The 21659-nt window shown below is 42.9% G+C and overlaps 1 protein-coding gene across 1 annotated transcript in view; it reads right to left on the bottom strand.

Annotated features, from left to right (window-relative positions):
• LOC120041279 (visual system homeobox 2-like) overlaps positions 1-20767 on the bottom strand; it is a 44207-nt gene extending 23440 nt beyond the window's left edge. Inside the window, exons 1-6 of the mRNA XM_038986212.1 lie at positions 20446-20767; positions 19740-19824; positions 18589-18712; positions 13609-13789; positions 12481-12708; positions 9482-9657 (exon numbers count right to left, since the gene is read on the bottom strand). Coding sequence (XP_038842140.1) covers positions 9482-9657; positions 12481-12708; positions 13609-13789; positions 18589-18712; positions 19740-19824; positions 20446-20767 — 1116 coding nt within the window. The remainder of the gene's footprint in view (positions 1-9481; positions 9658-12480; positions 12709-13608; positions 13790-18588; positions 18713-19739; positions 19825-20445) is intronic.
• Positions 20768-21659: the final 892 nt, after the last annotated feature.

Below are 21659 nucleotides of genomic sequence, written 5' to 3'. Positions count from 1 at the left end.
TGAACGGCGGCTTCAGGTAAGAGTAGGGGGGAGGTGTATGCTTCCTCATCATCTATTCCTTGTGTTCCCGAAGATGAAAACATCTCGAGCTCCTGTTCAGTTTCTGATGCTGAAATGCCGACCCCACTATATGTTGAGGGAGTTCACGTGTGTTATTATCACAGCTGTGTACATAGAGCCACAAGCAGACACCAAGGCAGCACTCAGCGAACTGTACAAGAACATTAGCCAGCAAGAAACCTTTAACCCGGAAACAGTCTTTATTGTCGCTGCTGATTTAAACCAAGCACGTTTTAAAACACCTTTTTCCAAAATATCACAGACATGTATCCTGCCCCACGAGAGGAAACAACGTGTTGGACCACGTATATACAAACATCTGTGACGTGTACAAAGCCATCCCCCCGTCCCCACTTCGGACAATCAGATCACGTCTCTCTGTTCCTACTCCCTGCCTACAAGCAACAACTCAAGAGGGAGACACCAACACAGAGAACAGTGAGGTGCTGGACAGAGGCAGACTCAACGCTGCAGGACTGTTTTGAGAATAGTGATTGGAATATGTTCAAAGAATCATTCACCCGGGACTCATCTATCAACATTGAGGAATATAAATCGTCAGTCACAGACTTCATTAGGAAATGTGTTGATGATGTTGCACCCACAGTAACAATCGGACATACCTCAACCAGAAACCTTGGATGAACGGAGATATCTGTTCCATGCGGAGAGCCTGTACGGCCGCATTCAATGTCAGCAGAACAAACCCAAGTGACTTGGTGGTGGGCGACGCGTACAAGGCAAGCAGGTACGAGCCACGCAAATCCATTAAGGATGCAAAAAGACAATACATACTCAAACTTGAATTGATGTTTGACAACTCAGACACGCGATGCATGTGGCAAGGACTACAGACTATCACAGACTACAAAGGCAAATCCAGCTGTGTGGTGCCCACCAAAGCGTCCCTCCCAGACGAGTTTAACACATTCTATGCTCACTTCAAGGCAGACAATTCTGAGCCATCCAGGAGGACTCTCGATGCTCCCTTCCGATCCATGGAAGATGACATTTCCATCGCTATTCACACGGCCGTAACATATCTGGACAAGAGGAACACCTATGTGAGAATGCTGTTCATTGACTACACTTCAGCATTCAACACTATTTTTTCCCTCCAAGTGCAACACAAAGCTCAGAGCCCTGGGTCTGGACACAACCCTCTGCAACTGGATCCTGGACTTCCTGACCGGCAGACCACAGGCTGTGATCGGCAGCAACACCTCATCCACACTGACTCTTAATTAACACAGGGCTCTCCCCAGGGGTGTGTCCTCAGTCCTCTGCTGTACTCCCTGTTCACCCACGACTGTGTGGCTTTGCACGACACCTACTCCATCATCTAGTCTCCATGACGACACCACGGTTGTAGGCCTGATAACCAACAACAACGAGTCAGCCTATACGGAGGTGGTAAGTGAACTGGCATTGTGGTGCCAGGACAACAACCTCTGCCTCAACATCAGCAAATGAATGGAGTTGATTGTTGACTTCAGGAGGCAGAGTAGGGAACACGCTTCGATCCACATCAACAGGACTGCAGCAGAGAGAGTCATCAGTTTTAAGTTCCTTATCGTCCACATCACCGAGGACTTGACATGGACCAACAACACAACCACTCTTGTCAAGAGGGAGCAACAGAGTCTCTACTTCCTAAGGCGGCAGAAGAAATGTGTCATGCCAACCCGGGTCTCTCTCCAAATACTACCGCTACACCATCGAGTGCATCTTGACCGGTTGCATCACGACCTGGTATGGGAATTGCTCCATCAATGACCGCAAGGGCCTCCACCCTTGCGGTCATGAAGACGGCCCATCACTGGGACCACGCTCCCACCCATCCAAGATATAAACGGTGCCTGAGGAAGACCAGCAGCATCATCAAGGAGCCCATACACCCCAGCCATGAGCTGTTCACTGTCGGGCATACAGTATCGGAGCATGAGTTCTGATACCAACAGGCTCAGAGACAGTTTCTATCTAGTGTACAAGCCATCAGACTGCTGAACACTTGATACCAACAGGCTCAGAGACAGTTTCTATCTACAAGCCATCAGACAGTATTGGAGCATGAGTTCTGATACCAACAGGCTCAGAGACAGTTTCTATCTAGTGTACAAGTCATCAGACTGCTGAACACTTGATACCAACAGGCTCAGAGACAGTTTCTATCTAGTGTACAAGTCATCAGACTGCTGAACACTTGATACCAACAGGCTCAGAGACAGTTTCTATCTACAAGCCATAGAGATTGATGTTAGGAAAATGTGGCGCTGGATATTTGACCGGCAGCATTTTAATTTACCGGACATCTAAAAAGTGTACCAGACGCATATGCATTAGGTGCCTTACCGGATTAGAGCGATCACACCCACGGTGCTCAGAATGACATCAATCACATTTTGTTTATGATAATTTGTATATTAATAGAACATGCAAGTCCAGGATGTAACGATGTGCTTTTTAGTTTAGTTTATTAATTCGACCATTTTAAAAAACAAACACACATAAAACTTAAAAGTCATACATCCACATGAATAAAATCATCGAGGATAACACACAATAAAGTCTGGGACTTATTTCCATTGTGGTCCTCTTGAGACAAGATAGACAAGATCGAACACAGTACGGCAGTGAAATAATAAAACAAAAACAGAGAAGAAGAACATCTATCTCTCGGTTCGGGTCCTTCTTACCGAATTCTGATGCGAAACACCGAAATAAACAAGCGTGTGTCAATCTACTATTCCCCCACAGTAGAAACGTTTTCCTATTCTATTAGTCCGCTTGTCGTTCTGTGTGAGAAAGAAATGGCCTATTCCAAACAGACTGGGACAGCTGTGGTATGATAGAGGCCGTACAACCAGTAGGCCTTGGCTACACCGCCCCCCCCCCCCCCCCCCCAAAAAAAACGAAAAAGCAATGAGGCTCATGAAACCGATCAGAACGTTTAGCTTAAAATTTTTATAAACGAGTATTTCTTCACATTATAAGCGCAGCAGTACGCACAAGGCAGTAGGCTACACGAGAATGTTCATTCCATAATTCAATCAGCAGGAAAAACACCGTTGTCAAAAGCGCACCACACATGCGAGTGGTTTCATGAGACAGAGATACAAATATCCATTATAACTGTTTAAAGAGGGACGATCTAAAAACAAGTAGCCTGGGTTGCTAAAATGTCCCGGTGTGGCTCAGCTGGTGGAGCATCGTGCTTGCAACGCCAGGGGTGTGGGTTCAAATCTCACCGGGCACCAGTACGAAAAAAAAGTTTTAAAATGGATGCACTCAATACTGTAAAGAGCGTCTGGTGAATGATTCTACTAGGATTGTGTCTTTGGCTACTGGACAATGAAAATAATGTTGATTTGAAAACCAATAGAACATGGGAGAAATATGTCTGCATGTTTGGTTGGATTTTAGCTAGGCTGCTTTGAAAGGGAAACGGGGATACCTAGTCAGTTGTTCAAGTGAATGTATTGAACTGAAATGTGTCTTCCGCATTTAACCTCTTTGAATCAGAGAGCTGCCTTAATCGAAGCAAGGAGGTGCGGGGGGGGGGGGGGGGGCGGGGGGGGGGGGGCTGCCTTAATCGAAGCAAGGTAAAACATGCCTCATATTGTGGTAAAACGGTCAGGTTTCAAACTAGTATATGTTTTGAAAATGCATACTGCCTCCAGCTCATTGCAAGGTGGTGTGTGACAAGCTGAAGCCTGCCTAGTTGTCAATGCACTTAAATGGCGAATGAAAAGAGTGCTTCAGATGAGAAATAAAAATAGCAATTTTTTTATTAACACACAATGGCGTTTATAATTGTTGCTGAATGATTGGGATTTATAAAAGCACGTTTCAATCCAGCAGCAACCAACAGCTGTTTGGTGAGCTGTAGCAGCAGCTGTAGCGCTACATTGACTGGTATTTCCATCAATCATAGGCTCACATGCATTATTTCGCAATGGGATTTTCAGAAAAAAAATGTATCTGCCGACAGCCGGCTATTAGCGGCTAACGGAAACCCTGACACACACACACACACACACACACACACACACACACACACACACACACACACACACACACACACACACACACACACACACACACACACACACACACTCATGCTACACACAAATCACAACTTCTGCTACCAGACTGTTATTGTGTTTGCTAAATACTGCACAATTTAAACACTTTCCCACAATCCCCCCTTACCCAAAACACGTGTAAATATTGGACTATAAATTATACCTTCCTGTATTATACTGATGCTAACATGTTTATTCTGTTCTACTGAGACATTTACTTTATGTTCCTATGTTTCTTATCTTGTATTATTTCTTATTGTTGTTGGAACCTGTAGTTAGCATTTTGGTTGGATGTGTGTATACCATGTGTATCCCGTCCATAAAGACTAATAAAACATGACATTTGAGAAAATAAAAGGAGGTAAAGGTTGATGAGGAGAAAAGAGAACAGAGAATACGTTTCCTCCAAATAACCAGTGTGTCAGTCTGTCAGCCTAATAAACCCGGACTCCTTTGCTACAGATGTCGATGAGCGAATTACTGCCACGTTAAGTAAATTAAACGCAATTAGGTTTGACTCTCTCCCTCGACCAGGCCATGCTAATCTGATCTGGTCCGGGGCAGGGTCCTTGCCGGCTAATCTAGCGGTACAGGGGGCAGCAGCCTTTCTTGCTAATCTGGCTGGTGTGGAGCTGGGATGCCAGAGGGGTTTAGACCCAAATGGCACCATATTCCCTTTGTAGTGCACTACATTTGACCAGGACCCATCACAAGTAGTGCACTACATTTGACCAGGACCCATCACAAGTAGTGCACTACATTTGACCAGGACCCATCACAAGTAGTGCACTACATTTGACCAGGACCCATCACAAGTAGTGCACTACATTTGACCAGGACCCATCACAAGTAGTGCACTACATTTGACCAGGACCCATCACAAGTAGTGCACTACATTTGACCAGGATCCATCACAAGTAGTGCACTACATTTGACCAGGACCCATCACAAGTAGTGCACTACATTTGACCAGGACCCATCACAAGTAGTGCACTACATTTGACCAGGACCCATCACAAGTAGTGCACTACATTTGACCAGGACCCATCACAAGTAGTGCACTACATTTGACCAGGACCCATCACAAGTAGTGCACTACATTTGACCAGGACCCATCACAAGTAGTGCACTACATTTGACCAGGACCCATCACAAGTAGTGCACTACATTTGACCAGGACCCATCACAAGTAGTGCACTACATTTGACCAGGACCCATCACAAGTAGTGCACTACATTTGACCAGGACCCATCACAAGTAGTGCACTACATTTGACCAGGACCCATCACAAGTAGTGCACTACATTTGACCAGGACCCATCACAAGTAGTGCACTACATTTGACCAGGACCCATCACAAGTAGTGTACTACATTTGACCAGGACCCATCACATGTAGTGTACTACATTTGACCAGGACCCATCACAAGTAGTGCACTACATTTGACCAGGACCCAGGCTTTGGTCAAATGTAGTGCATTATAATAGGGTGTCATTTGGGACACATAGGGTCTCTGTACAACTAGGACAATACAGAATAACATCCCACACAGAGTCTCTGTAGAACTAGGACAACACAGAATAACATCCCACACGGGCAAGGTGCCAACCAGCCAGCCAGCCAATCAGCCAGCCAGCCAACCAGCCAGCCAGCCAATCAGACAGCCGGTCAAATCCCTTGATCTTACCCCTCTAATGGGCTATTTTGCACATAGATCAAACTGCCAGCAATTATCAATAATGCCATTTAGTCCTAATTGGAAAGGCTCAGAGACTAAATACCATAATGACATAATCCTCTGTTCTGAAGTAGGGTATTTGGGTCATATCTATGCCTGTAATGCTCCACGCTATGCATGTTTAATTATGAATATTAAAGAGACAATCTGGCATTCAAACAACAACAAAATTAATGGCAATACTTTATTAATTTTAGAGTCCAAAAATGGATGTACCAATCCCAGATTGCCCCCTTAATTTGCCGCGTGTGGGTTAATTAACGTTATTCCGGTGCATTTCGGTAATTACTCAATTCATGTAATTTGACGGGATCGAAGGATGAAATATATAGCGTCAATCTGAATTTGAGGTTGATTACCCTCTAAATTAGAATTTTTATTAGCGAAATCGTCTTTAACTTTAAACCATGTTATTATAGCCCAGCATTAAACTGTTTTTGTGAAATAACATTGGTTACAGTGTCACGTGTACTCCCTCTCCGGCCTCTAGGTCATCAGCCTGCTGATTATCTCGCGCACCTGTCACCATCGTCAAGCGCACCTGTCACCATCGTCAAGCGCACCTGTCACCATCATCAAGCGCACCTGTCACCATCGTCAAGCGCACCAGTGCCTCATGTCACTCACCTGGACTCCATCACCTCCTTGATTATCTCCCCTATATCTGTCACTCCTCTTGGTTCTTTCCTCAGGTTTTTATTGACTCTGGTTTCATGTTGGTGTGTTGTTTGTGTTTCGTGTTTATTGTTTTCATTTATTTGTTAAAACACTCCCTGAACTTGCTTCCGGACTCTCAACGCACACGTTACATACAGGCCTGTTATTGTAGGCTACTTTTCACTGACACAATGATACAATAAATTCCAATGGAGTAAATTATATATAGTTTCCGGTTCAATGAAGGTGAATTGCCCCTAAAAAGTGAAACTATGGAAAGCTAGCTGACGTGGCGAGCCCACGAGCAGGGTCGGAGACAAAGAGAGAGAATATTTTACATTTAAAGTATTTGAGCAGATGCTCTTATCTAGACCGATTTTCAGTCAGAAAGAAATGAATTGCTGAGAAGTGTTTGTTTCCAAGTTACACTGTATACACAAAAGTATGTGGACACCCCTTCAAATTAGTGGATTCTGCTATTTCCGCCACACCCGTTGCTGACAGGTATGTAAAATCGAGAGCACACAGCCATGCAATTTCCATGGACAAACATTGGCAGTAGAATGGCCTTACTGAAGAGCTCAGTGACTTTCAACATGGCATCTTCATAGGATGTTACCTTTCCAATAAGTCAGTTCGTCAAATTTCTGCCCTGCTAGAGCTGCCCCGGTCAACTGTACACGCTGTTACTGTGAAGTGAAAATGTCTAGGAGCAACAACGGCTCAGCCGCAAAGCGGTAGGCCATACAAGAACGGGACCGCTGAAGTGTGTAAAAAATTGTTTGTCCTCGGTTGCAACACTCACTACCGAGTTCCAAACTGTCGGGAGCTTCATGAAATGGGTTCCCATGGCCGAGCAGCCGCATACAAACCTAAGATCACCATGCGCAATGCCAAGCGTCGGCTGGAGTGGTGTAAAGCTTGCCGCCATTGGACTATTGAGCAGTAGAAACGTGTTCTCTGGAGTGATGAATCACGCTTCACCATCTGGCAGTCCAACGGACAAATCTGGGTTTGGCGGATGCCAGGAGAACGCTACCTTCCTCAATGCATAGTGCCAACTGTAAAGTTTGGTGGAGGAGAAATAATGGTCTGGGGCGGTTTTCATGGTTTAGGCCCCTTAGTTCCTCGACGGGAAATCTTAACGCTACAGTATACAATGACATTCTAGATGATTCTGTGCATCCAACATTGTGGCAATAGTTTGGGGAAGGCTCTTTCCTGTTTCAGCATGACAATACCCCAGTGCACAAAGTGAGGTCCATACAGAAATGTTTTGTCGAGATCAGTGTGGAAGAACTTTACTGGCCTGCACAGAGCCCTGACCTCAACCCCATCGAACACCTTGGGATGAATTGGAATGCCGACTGTGAGCCAGGCCTAATCGCCCAACATCAGTGCCCGACCTCACTAATGCTCTCGTGGCTGAATGGAAGCAAGTCCCCACAGCAATGTTCCAACATCTAGTGGAAAGCCTTCCCAGAAGAGTGGAGGCTGTTATAGCAGCAATGGGGGGGACCAACTCCATATTAATGTCCATGATTTTGGAATGAGATATTCCACGAGCACGTGTCCACATACTTTTGGTCATGTAGTGTATCATACTAATTTGAGTGTTCCGGATTTACACTTACTATGTCTAGTCTATGAGACCAGGCTGAAACACAAGAAAATAAAGGGAGTTGGGTGCATTGTCATTGGTTGTTTGATTGCATGTGTTTGATGAAATGCATGCAGCTTCATAATTTGAGATCTCTGAAACATGCTGTGAGTATCAGCGCATTTATGTGCGCATCCGATGCAGATTAGGAGGCAACAGGGAGGCTATACCGGAAATGTAGGCTACTGAATATAGCCTATTCACGTCGCGTTTAGATCGGCTATTGCGCTGTTTCCTGTTGGAAGACCAAAGCGAAAAGCAATATGAACATTGGGACACACGTGATGCTTCATGATAATCATAAATGGATTTAGCTTGAGTATGTTTTCCAATAAACAAATGACGTGTATGGACACGTTGTTGTATAGGAATTTTTGTTGGTTTGACAATTTTGGCAATGTGAAACCAACCGGATCAAAAAGTAAATAAAAAACGCCTGCAATGTAACAAATTGTCGACCTCTGTTTCAAACTATATATATTTAACTAGGCAAGTTAAGAACAAATTCTCATTTACAATGACGGCCTACCCCGGGCAAACCCTCCGCTAATCCAATTGTGCGCAGCTCTATGAGACTCCCGATCACGGCCGGTTATGATACAGTGTCACGTTCCTGACCTGTTTTCTGTTAGTTTTTGTATGTGTTAGTTGGTCAGGACGTGAGTTTGGGTGGGCAGTCTATGTTTTCTGTTTCTATGTTGGTTTAAAGGGTGACCTGATATGGCTCTCAATTAGAGGCAGGTGGTTTTCATTTCCTCTGATTGAGAGCCATATTAAGGTAGGTGTTTTCACATTGATTGTTGTGGGTGGTTGTCTCCTGTGTCTGTGTTTGTCGCGCCACACGGGACTGTCTCGGTTTGTTTGTACGTTCGTTCTTTTGTGTAGTCTGTTTTTCCGGTTCGTGCGTTCTTCGTTACATGTAAGTTCTTACGTTCTGGTCAGTCTACATTCGTTTTGTTATTTTGTAAATTATCAAGTGTATTTCGTGTCTGTCTTCGTCTTGCAATAAATCATTATGTCATTTCACAACGCTGCGTTTTGGTCGAATCCCTGAGGAACGCCGTTACATACAGCCCGGGATTGAACCAGGGTCTGTAGTGACTCCTCTAGTACCAAGGTGCAGTGCCTTAGACCGCTGCGCCACTCGGGAACCCTATAGCTCAACACCATGTGTAAAAACGACATTAGTCAAAGGTTTAACAGTAAATCATAATTTTGAAGTATCTAAGAATCTATCAATGAACAGTAATAACATCATAAAAACCTGTGTCTCTTGACTCACCTCCTCCAGTGGAACATCTCTGTCTGTCATGGCAACGGTGTTCTCTGTTCTCATGGCAACCAGGACCTGCTGGACTGAGGGACAATTCTGGACCGCCTGGTCCACGGTTCTCTTCAGATCGACCACCTTGCCTCCCCTCACAGCTTGGTTGACTGTGATGTCCGTGCTGGACTGGGCTGGAGTAGAAGGACCAAGGACAGTAATGTTCAGCCTTATACAGTATTGACCATAAAAACGGTTCTGTAATTTCATTTATTTTTAAACTTCAAGTATAATCATGCAGTAATATATCTCTATGTCCCGTATTCACAACACAAGGGAAAGTCAACCACTACTCAAACATGTTTCAATCATTGATTCATACCGCACCAGAGAGGAAGAGACAAACTCAATTTTGCCACTGAAGCCCGGGATTAACCACAGAGACCTCTCAACCCAGCAGAGTATGTGAGCGGAGCGTGTTGAATTTGACTGGAGCGAAGAGCGAAGTTTCCCAAAGGCTGGAGCGTCGACCTTCTTGCCCTCTCCAATTTCGCTCCAATACCGCTCCAATAGCGCTCACTTCAATTCATGAGTTCAGAGCATGCCCGCCCCAGCATGCATCTGTAGTCTACTTGTGTGCTACTATAGACCCTTGCTTTAGCTACTGTCATGTAGTTCACTAAATATTTTTCATAAAGAAACTGATGAAACACACAGGTGACTTACAAAGATGAGGACCAATAGCAATGGAGGGAGTGATGGGATTTTCATTTGTTCTTAATTGACTTGCCTAGTTAAATAAATGTTAAATTCTTATTTACAATGATGGCCCGGCAAAAGACCTCCTGCGGGGGCGGGGCCTGGGATTAAAAACATTAATTAATTAAATTAAAAAAAATATATATATATATAGGACAAAACCCACATCACGACGAGACAACACAACACTACATAAAGAGAGACCTAAGACAACAACATAGCAAGGCAGCAGCACATGGCAACAACACAACATGGCAACAGCACAAAATGATAGCAGCACAAAACAGGGTACAAACATTATTCGGGCACAGACAACAGCTCAAATATGTCGTGTCCACAACTAAAGACTCATTGTCGAATCTGAAAAGACACATAGACCTACGTATCCCGAAAGCATGATTGTGTACTATGTGTACATGCTAACAGAAAGGAAGGAGGTGGATAGCTAGCTGAGTGTGTCGTTGTAGCAAAGTATTTAATAAATACAACATACTAAATGTTCCGTTGATTTTCGTTCTATTATCTATGCAATATATTATCCTTTGATTTTGACCGAATAGGCCTGACACGGTATAACCTCTTTCTTTCCGTTTTGATTTGGGTTATTTCGCCTAAAAACCTTTAGACTTACCTATATAATTGTTTTTTTTAAACAGCTCCGCATCCCTGCCCAACCTTGCAAGAGTGTCCGGAAGGTTTTTCTCCGCTGCTGGCCTGCTCTCCAGGCTGTTTATAAATACTGTTGTATTTTCTATTTTTATTGAACCTTTTATTTAACTAGGCTGTGACTTAGAATTAAATTAAAATGAAACGAAAAACTGCTTTATTAGGCTCAGTCTACAGTGCCTTTTTGAATTTATTTTTTAGAAACACCAGTTTGGCCAGAGTATGTTGTTTCACAGATAGTTCTGGTTCATATGAGCCTGCATTTTCCCTGAAGCCACGTATAGACTGAGCCTAATAATGCATTTTTTCGTTTCATTTTTATTTAATTCTAAGTAAGTCACAGCCTACACGCAATTTATACACTAGGATTTAATACGACGAAATGTTGTTTAAATGCTGGCGCTTAATGTCCCTGCCAGTCTGTCACACTCGCTTCACAATGTATTTATTTGTAGGCTATAGCCTTGGAATAATAGGCTGATTAATATAGCCTAAATCAGTCATTTTCGTTCCTTCTTAGGCTACCTGTCTGGATCATGACCTATTTAGAGTGTTTAGTTGATTAGGCTATCATTTTGGTGCAACTGGGGTATAACATTTTAAAAACATATTTACTCTATTTATATTACAAGATCATTCCATATGTATCGATTTAAAATAGCCTATTATGACAGACCTATGCAATGTGGTTTATGTAATTAGGCTATTCTTAATTAATCCTCATCAACGCACACACACACACACACTCGATACCCCTGCATCTTCCATGTAAATAATGTTTTATTACTATTGTACAGAACACAGAGACAAAACAAAAACACAGCTTACTGATGTCCAACTACATGAACGTAGCTATATTTCATTTAAAATGATTACAATAGAGAGATCCACCATACATTTTCAAGAGATTATTTTGTTTTAAAAAAAGGTCCATGAATCCTCTGCAAGATTAGTCTCTTGTTTTTCCACAAGACGACACCCATGTATATATTTTTTCACAACATGTATATCTTTCACCTTGTCTGGGTTTGAGTATTACCTTCGCCGATGTACTGTCCTCCATTATGTTACGTAGAGACGGATCTACGTCACCAAATAGTTTAGGCTTCCTAAAGTTGCAGAATTGCAAGCACCCACATAGCTGACGGATTACAAAACAGTGGACAGTTCTAGAACAGGGGATCGTTATAGCAGTTTACCGAGGTGGAATTTCCCATGATGCAAAATGTGACCTGTACAAAATTGATCTCCATGACTGAATGATTTTGAGGTTGACATCATCAGGTCTCGGTGTCAAAGAAACATTCAGAAACTTTTTTTTTTTTTTGCTACTAAGAATATTGTGTATTGTGATCAAAACCATCTCGTTTATTGATCGTCTGGACGTCAGGAGTATGTAAACAGTGTTCTTTACAGAGAGCGCACCAACTTCTTTTGAAGAAGAACATTTATATCAGTGACTGGGCTCTCTCTCTCTCTCTCTCTCCAACGCAGGCTTCAACTGTCCTCCTCTTTGTCCTCTGTCTCCATTGGCTGTCCCCTTGTTCCGTCCCCTGAAACTGTCCCCGGTGGTCCGTCACCAGGATGTGTACCTAGCATCTTAGCGCTGTGTTCCAGAGCTTTAGCCCTGAGTGCAGCGATGCTATTCTCTCGCAGTTCCTCTTTGGACATGGGTGACCTGGTATTCTCCCTCCTCTCTTCCTCCGCTTTCTCCACCACTCTCTCCCGCTCTCGTTCCCTGGCAGGCGGTTGGGAATGGGGAGCTTCTGGTTTTCCAGAAGAGGTCGGAACAGGGGTATCCATGGACTTCTTGTGCATCCCTGGAAGGAAAAGGAATCGTTGTTATTCCGGTTAGGAACAGAAAGAGTACTCATCCCATTTGGAGACACGCACGTCTATAAACAGCAAAGCTACAGTACTAGGAATCTCAAGCTCGTATTGAGCTGTAGCTGACAGGTGGTCGAAGGTCTTGGTCAGTTATTGTTTCTGACCTCCATCATGGTCAGGAGGCAACATGGGAAAGGCACCTTCACTGACAGAGAGGTTTAAACTGCTGGTTGAACCATTTTTTTTAAATTTTTTAATTTATTTATTTAACCTTTATTTAAACTAGGCAAGTGAGTTAAGAACAAATTCTTATTTACAATGACGGCCTACCAGAAGGCAGAAGGCCTACTGCGGGGACGGGGGACTGGGATTAAAAATAAAATAAATAATAATATGGTATGTGAATAGTTAAACCAAGCTCTCCACCTGAACGTTCTCAGCAGTGCATACTGCACTAACTACATCCTGGTTAAGGAAAGGGAGGGATTTCTAAAAGGGTTTTGAGCAGGGGTCATGACCTCAATGTCAGACTTAATCCCGGTGCTTGTCGGGAGTCGATAAAAAAGTGTCAATGACGGGTGTTAATCAATAAGATGATAATCCTACTTTATCAGACTGGATTAAGATGCATCTCCTCTCTGCTTGACGTATCGGTCAATTGATTAGCGTAGATCAATGAGATGGTAACTAATTGAAAACAAAGCGTCCTGCAGAAGCAAACATGTTAGTAATTTAGCAGATGCTCTTATCCAGAGCGATTTACAGTAGTGAGTACATACATTTTCATTCGTACTGGTCCCCCGTGGGAATCGAACACACAACCCTGGTGTTGCATGTGTCATGCTCTACCATGGGACCCCAGCACACCCACCCACAGTAGCACAGTGCCTTACCCAGTAGCCATGGGGCACAGGAATCCATGACGCCGTCCTTGGCCGACCTGAGGATGGACTCGGGCAGAGGGATGGAGTGGCGGACCATGGCACCGTACAGGCCGTACTCCGCCATCACACTGCTGCGACCCCAACACTTCTCCCTCTTCCTCCACTTGGCGCGGCGGTTCTGAAACCAAACCTGCAGGGGCAGAGGATGGAAGTTTAGGTTCATTTGAACATCTTCTTTATTTTCTTCAATGTAGAATAATAGTGAAGGCATCAAAACTATGAAATAACACATATGGAATCATGTAGTAAACCAATAAAAGTGCTAAACAAATCATAATATTATTTTAGATTCTTAAAAAGTAGCCACCCTTTGCCTTGATGACAGCTTTGCACACTCTTGGAATTCTCTCAACCAGCTTCATAAAGTAGTCACCTGGAATGCATTTTAATTAACAGGTGTGCCTTGTTAAAAGTTATTTTGTGGAATTTTTTTCCTTCTTACCGCATTTGAGCTAATCAGTTGTGTTGTGACAAGGGAGGGTTGGTATACAGAAGATAGCCCTATTTGGTAAAAGACCAAGTCCATATTATGGCAAGAACAGCTCAAATAAGCAAAGAGAGACGACAGTAACAAAAACCATCAAGCACAATGATGAAACTGGATCTTATGAGGACCGCCACAGGAAAGGAAGACCCAACGTTACCTCTGCTGCAGAGGATAAGTTCATTAGAGTTACCAGCCTCATAAATTGCAGCCCAAATAAATGCTTCACAGAGTTCAAGTAACAGACACATCTCAACATCAACTGTTCAGAGGAGACTGTGTGAATCAGGCCTTCATGGTGAAATTACTGCAACGAAACCACTACTAAAGGACACCAATAAGAAGAAGAGACATGCTTGGGCCAAGAAACATGAGTAATGGACATTAGAATGCTGTCCTTTGGTCTGATGAGTCCAAATTTGCGATTTTTGGTTCCAACCGCCATGTCTTTGTGAGATGCATAGTAGGTGAACGGATGATCTCTACATGTGTGTGATTCCCAACCTTGAAGCATGGAGGAGGAGGTGTGATGGTGCTTTGCTGGAGACACTGATTTATTTAGAATTCAAGGCACACTTAACCAGCATGGCTACCACAGCATTCTGCAGCGATACTCCGTCCCATCTGGATTGTGCTTAGTGGGACTATAATTTGTTTTTCAACAGGACAATGACCCAACACACCTCCAGGCTGTGTAAGGGCTATTTGACCAAGAAGGAGAGTGATGGAGTGCTGCTTCAGTTGACTTGGCCTCCACAATCACCCGACCTCAACCCAATTGAGATGGTTTGGGATGAGTTGGACCGCAGAGTGAAGGAAAAGTAGCCAACAAGCAGTGGTGGAAAAAGTACCCAATTGTCATACTTGAGTACTTTACACCATTGCCAACAAGTGCTCAGCATATGACGGAACTCCTTCAAGACTGTTGGAAAAGCATTCCAGGTGAAGCTGGTTGAGAGAATGCCAAGAGTGTGCAAATCTGTCATCAAGGCAAAGGGTGGCTACTTTGAATAATCTCATAAAATATATTTTTTATTTGTTTAACACTTTTTTTGGTTACTCCATGATTCCATGTGTTATTTCATAGTTGTGATGTCTTCGCTATTATTATACAATGTAGAAAATAGTGAAAAATTAAGAAAAACCCTTGAATGAGTAGGTGTCCAAACTTTTTACTGCATTTTATGTTTCTGCATATGTCCTTCAATATAATGTAAAAAGATATGAGCTATATGGACATCATCCACAAGTCAAACAACAAATTGGCATAGCAGACACTAAATATTTTAAACACATCCTAACAAAAAGATCTTATATGAAGAAGAAGAAAAAAAGAGATTCCAAAAATAATCCGTATTTAGCTAGGATGGTCCACTCAGCAACAATCACTGTTTTTCAAGGAGTCCTGTGATGGAGAGTGGAAAGAGGATGGATGGCTTAAACACCAAGTCACTGGTATTACACCCACATGATAAGGTGAGAGTAGCCTGGTGACCTAAAACGTCCATTTGTTAGATATAGTGATTGTATACCACAGTCTTTATTCTCTAGTTATAGAACAAGGACACCTGATGGAGAAGATAATCAGATATTCATAAGATATTATGCTGTTTCTGCTAGATTCACCTGTGTGTGTGTGTGTGTGTGTGTGTGTGTGTGTGTGTGTGTGTGTGTGTGTGTGTGTGTGTGTGTGTGTGTGTGTGTGTGTGTGTGTGTGTGTGTGTGTGTGTGTGTGTGTGTGTGACTCCCTCTCCCCTAGACTAATCGAGTGCCTAAATTGATTTCCACAGTGGAGACCCAGTAATAACCTCACCACTTCAGATTCAGAGACATGCATATAGATCAGGGAGAAAGATACAGAGAGAAGAGAGATGGGTCTGGTGATAACCTCCATCTCATGGTGATCGGTCTGGAGATAAGGAATTACTTCCAGGACAGAGCAGAGGAGTGTGTGTGTGTGTGTGTGTGTGTGTGTGTGTGTGTGTGTACACGTGCTGTGTGTACCTGCGTGTGTGTGAAACAGCTGAGCTGAGAAAGGGGAGGAGGGGAGGGTGACCCTAGGGGCACATGGAGGCTGATTGAAAAATAAGTTAATTTCCAGAGCCAATCAATGGGTGACAGGCTTTCAAAAATCACCAGGGAAATTAAAGCGCTAGAACCCAGGAGAGCCCTGCCATTGACCCATGCTAATTAATCTCACTGTAGTTATCATTTCATTGATGGCTCCCACCATGCCTTGTGCTAAAGCATCTCTCCGCCTCCCTGTCTGCCTCCCTGTCTGCCTCCCTGGATGGCTGAGTGGCTGGCTGAGTGGCTGGCTGAGTGGCTGGCTGAGGGGCTGGCTGAGGGGCTGGCTGAGGGGATGGCTGAGGGGATGGCTGAGGGGATGGCTGAGGGGATGGCTGAGGGGATGGCTGAGGGGATGGCTGAGTGGCTGGCTGAGTGGCTGGCTGAGTGGCTGGCTGAGTGGCTGGCTGAGTGGCTGGCTGAGTGGATGAGTCCCAGGGGGAATGGTGCCTCTCCTGATTTAACGAATTACACCAGAGGAAATGTGGTGTTAATTGAGCAGAGAGGGTGTGGTGGTGGTGATAGGGTGTTACAGTGCCTTGCGAAAGTATTCATCCCCCTTGGCGTTTTTCCTATTTTGTTGCATTACAACCTGTAATTTGAATGGATTTTTATTTGGTTCTCATGTAATGGACATACACAAAATAGTCCAAATTGGTGAAGTGAAAAAAACTTGTTTAAAAAAATTCAAAAAACAATCTAAATGGAAAAGTGGTGCGTGCATATGTATTCACCCCCTTTGCTATGAAGCCCCTAAATAAGATCTGGTGCAACCAATTACCTTCAGAAGTCACATAATTAGTTAAATAAAGTCCACCTGTTCTGAAAGGCCCCAAAGTCTGCAACACAACTAAGCAAGGGGCACCACCAAGCAAGCAGCACTATGAAGACCAAGGAGCTCTCCAAACAGGTCAGGGACAAAGTTGTGGAGAAGTACAGATCAGGGTTGGGTCATAAAAAAATATCAGAAACTTTGAACATCCCACGGAGCACCATTAAATCCATTATTAGAAAACGTTAAGAATATGGCACCACAGCAAACCTGCCAAGAGAGAGCCACCCACCAAAACTCAGACCAGACAAGGAGGGCATTAATCATAGAGGCAACAAAGAGACCAAAGATAACCCTGAAGGAGCTGCAAAGCTCCACAGCGGAGATTGGAGTATCTGTCCATAGCACCACTTTAAGCTGTACACTCCACAGAGCTGGGCTTTACTGAAGAGTGGCGAGATAAAAGCCATTGCCTAAAGAAAAAAATAATCAAACACGTTTGGTGTTCACCAAAAGGCATGCGGGAGAGACCCCAAACATATGGAAGAAGGTACTCTGGTCAGATGAGACTCAAATTTAGCTTTTTGGCCATCAAGGAAAACGCTATGTCTAGCGCAAACCCAACACTTCGCATCACCCCGAGAACACCATCCCCATAGTGAAGCATGGTGGTGGCAGCATCATGCTGTGGGATGTTTTTCATTGGCAGGGACTGGGAAACTGGTCAGAATTGAAGGAATGGTGGATGGTGCTAAATACAGGGAAATTATTGAGGGAAACCTGTTTCAGTCTTCCAGAGATTTGAGACTGGGACGGAGGTTCACCTTCCAGCAGGACAATGACCCTAAGCATACTGCTAAAGGAACACTCGAGTGGTTTAAGGGGAAACATTTACATGTCTTGGAATGGCCTAGTCAAAGCCCAGACCTCAATCCAATTGAGAATCTGTGGTATGACTTAAAGATTGCTGTACATCAGCGGAACCCATCCAACATGAAGGAGCTGGAGCAGTTTTGCCTTGAAGAATGGCCAAAAATCCCAGTGCCTAGATGTGCCAAGCTGATAGAGACATACCAAGAGACTTGCAGCTGTGATTGCTACAAAAGGTGGTCCTACAAAGTATTGACTTTGGGGGGTGAATAGATATGCACGCTCAAGTTCTGTTTTTTGTTGGTCTTATTTCTCGTTTGTTTCACCCCCAAAATCGTTTGCATCTTCAAAGTGGTAGGCATGTTGTGTAAATCAAATGATACAACCCCCCCCCCCCCAAAAAAATATATATTTTAATTCCATGTTGTAAGGCAACAAAATAGGAAAAATGCCAAGGGGGGTGAATACTTTCGCAAGCTACTGTAATTGATCAAAGAGGGGATGGTGATAGGGTGTTAATTGACCAGATAGGGACTTGTGTGTTGCAGGTATATGGAGGATATATACTCATGCTTGAGCACACACAGACACACACCAGACCACACACACACACACACACACACACACACACACACACACACACACACACACACACACACACACACACACACACACACACACACACACACACACACACACACACACACACACAGCCAGGTTACAGTATGTTATGTACCTGTATCCTGTCCTCTGGAAGTTCAGTCTTCATGGAGAGCATCTCTCTGGCGTAAACATCAGGGTAGTGGGCCTCGTTGAAAGCTTTCTCCAACTCATCCAGCTGATACGAAGTAAATATAGTTCTGATAAGAGAAGGAACATACAAATAAAAATATTTTGGTGACAAACATTTTACAGTTGAATTCTGCCTGCAAGTGTCAAGTCTATAAAATCAAGGTCTCCCTCATAAAAAGAGATATTCTGACCTCAACAGGACTTTCTGGATAAATAAAAGTTAAATAAAAATAGACATGTTTATTTACACAATTGCCTTTAAATATATATATGTGATGAAGTGCTGTGTATGTCAAGCACAAGGCATACCCTTTCCACTCTAAATCAAATCTAGGCTAATCAAATTTTTTTTTTAATTTTAATAAATCTAGGCTAATTTAATTTAATCAATACAGAATGTTTGGTTCATACCACAGAGGTCACAAAACTATTTATTAAATAATAAAAAATAATATGAATAAGTTCCATGAATATCCACATTCCACATTATCAGGACATTAATGTTTTTTTTCCTTGAAGTAGACTACCTGTAGAATATACAGCACCAGAGATATTGACACCTTTGTAGGCTATCCGTGATAGCATGCATGAAAATGTAAAGATTTTTTAAATTCAAAATATTTCATGCGGAATACTGCTATGTGTTATCAAATGAAGAAAATTGATTTTCTACTTCATTTTGTTTATTGCTACAGTAGAAAGAACTGTATCGAAAATATTTACCTCGACTAATTTGTCTATATAATATAAGCCGTCTCCTATCGCTCATTTAAAAAAAAAAATAATAATATACCATCTCATCTCTATTTGAGGAATATAATAATATATAATAAAATAATTTAGAAATCTATTTCGATTCATACTTGACAATTATTTGTTTTAGACGTTTTCGTTAATAGACATGTTCTGAGAAAATGCAGGGGGGTGCATACATCGAAATACTGTAGGTTATATGAATTTGAATATTTCGCTTTCCAAATACTTCACAAAAAAAAACTTCGCACGGAATTTTGTTAATTTATATATCCCTAAAATGTCATATAGTCCAATTCAAACACAGTGAGGTAAATATTAGTTCTAGTTAATCGTTTTTACCTGTGACGTCTCTTCTTTCTTTTCTTGTTCTGGCTCATCGAGGAATTAGAAAATGTCTTTTCACTGGAGGATACGTCATCTGAATCTGTAAATAAATAGCCCTAGTTTATTATTAAACAGCCGCAGGTATATTGCTAATAGAATTACAATGTAATACTTAAACTGTTATCCTCCACAGGGTTTCCCAAACTCGGTCCTCGGGACCCCAAGGTGCTCTCACGTTTTGGTTTTTGCCGGAGCACTACGCAGCTGACTCGAATAATCACAAAACGAATCATTAAGCTCGGATCATTTGAATCAACTGTTTGGTGTTAGGGGAAAAACCCAAAACGTGCACCGTGGGGTCCCGAGGACCGAGTTTGGAAAACCCTGTGGAGGATAACAGTTTATAAGTATTACATTGTAATTGTATTAGCAATATACCTGTGGCTATTTAGTTTGGGAAACCCTGTCCTACAGTATATTAAAAAAAATAAAACAGGAGAAGAGAATTTGCAATCATTAAAAATCAGAATTACATTTTCAACTGGCTACAACATAAACATTGGAAAGAGGTGGAGGGCGCTCAACCAACGTGAGTCGAGGTGCAACTAAAAATAAAATCAAATGAGATTGAAAAGGCGCAACCCGCGCCCACCATTAAAAACTGGACTATTTGTTTAACATAAATATAAAAATGTAAATAAAACATTTTGTATAAATTTACCAGAACAGCTTGCGGAGTGGTGGGCATCCAACTGTCCCGTTGCCCTGGCCCTGTTGAGCGGCTGAAGGTGAACACTCTGCGCCTCCTGCAACACCTCCAGAAAGGCAGGCTGGCTGTAAAACGAATGAATCCCTCCTGGACCGATAATTCCCATTCCAACCCCGACTGCTGCGGGGCCCAAAGCCGCCCTAGCCGTCAGAAGGTGCGCTCTGTGCTGCAGAGATTCCAACGGACGCCGCGGAACCGCGGGCGGCTCCTTGTTCAAGCCCAGAATTTCCTGGATTCCAAATCCTGTGCACCTATGCGTCGTAATAGAACCCATTTTTAACGGTTGGTGCTGGAGTCCAACTAGTTTTAAGGGCGAAGCCATTTTCTGTTTCGTCTGAAAAGAACGGTCCATTATTTTCCTGCCATGACTGTTCTCTCTGATGGTATTCCCTGATTGGTGTTCCCGCCCTGCACAAGCCAGTCCCTTGTGCAATCACCAGTCTCTCTCTCTCTCTCTCTGCTTTTTTCTCCCTCCACAACGTTCCCTTTTTATCCAACAGGTTCCTGGCGCCAGGGGTCATTTCTCTCAGCCAATTACCACAGAGAGAACTCAACGCCACATTCAACAAGACAACAGAAGGGGTCAAACGATTCTTTCGCGATGGCAGATCGATTCAAAGAAAATACATTTTAAGACTTTTTAGATTTGTTAAAAGAAGGTATTTCCAGACAACATGGTTTATTAACCCACCATAACGCCTCTGTTACTGCAAACGGTCCCGAATTGGTGACATGAATCAGAATGCAGAACTCCTGTTATTTTACCGCCTTCAAGTCTGTGGTTCACAAAATAATGCACGTTGCCCTTGCCAACGCCATACATGCTTATTCGATTTTTTTTTTAAGTTATCAAGTGTTTTTTTCTGATCAAGCTGTCGTCGAAAATAGAAACATCCTTCACATTGATATGTTTACTGTCTGAGTTTAACGAAGTGATGGATTATGCATCTGTACATTCGATAAGGTAACAGGGAATAGTTTTTTTACATAAGGTATTGCTTGAGGTGACGAGTTCATTTTAAACTATAGGCTATCAAGAATCCAATTATGAACCACATAAATAAATAAGGCAAACCATTACTTTTTTTTTAATGCTGCGATATAGGCTATGTAAATATGTATTTAAATTGTATGCTATTTTAATTCCCATCTAATTAGTTAAGTGT

Source organism: Salvelinus namaycush, unplaced genomic scaffold, assembly GCF_016432855.1.
Source record: "Salvelinus namaycush isolate Seneca unplaced genomic scaffold, SaNama_1.0 Scaffold43, whole genome shotgun sequence".
Taxonomy (NCBI): domain Eukaryota; kingdom Metazoa; phylum Chordata; class Actinopteri; order Salmoniformes; family Salmonidae; genus Salvelinus; species Salvelinus namaycush.
Note: the sequence above shows the minus strand (reverse complement) of the source record. Positions and strands in the feature narration are given on the sequence as shown.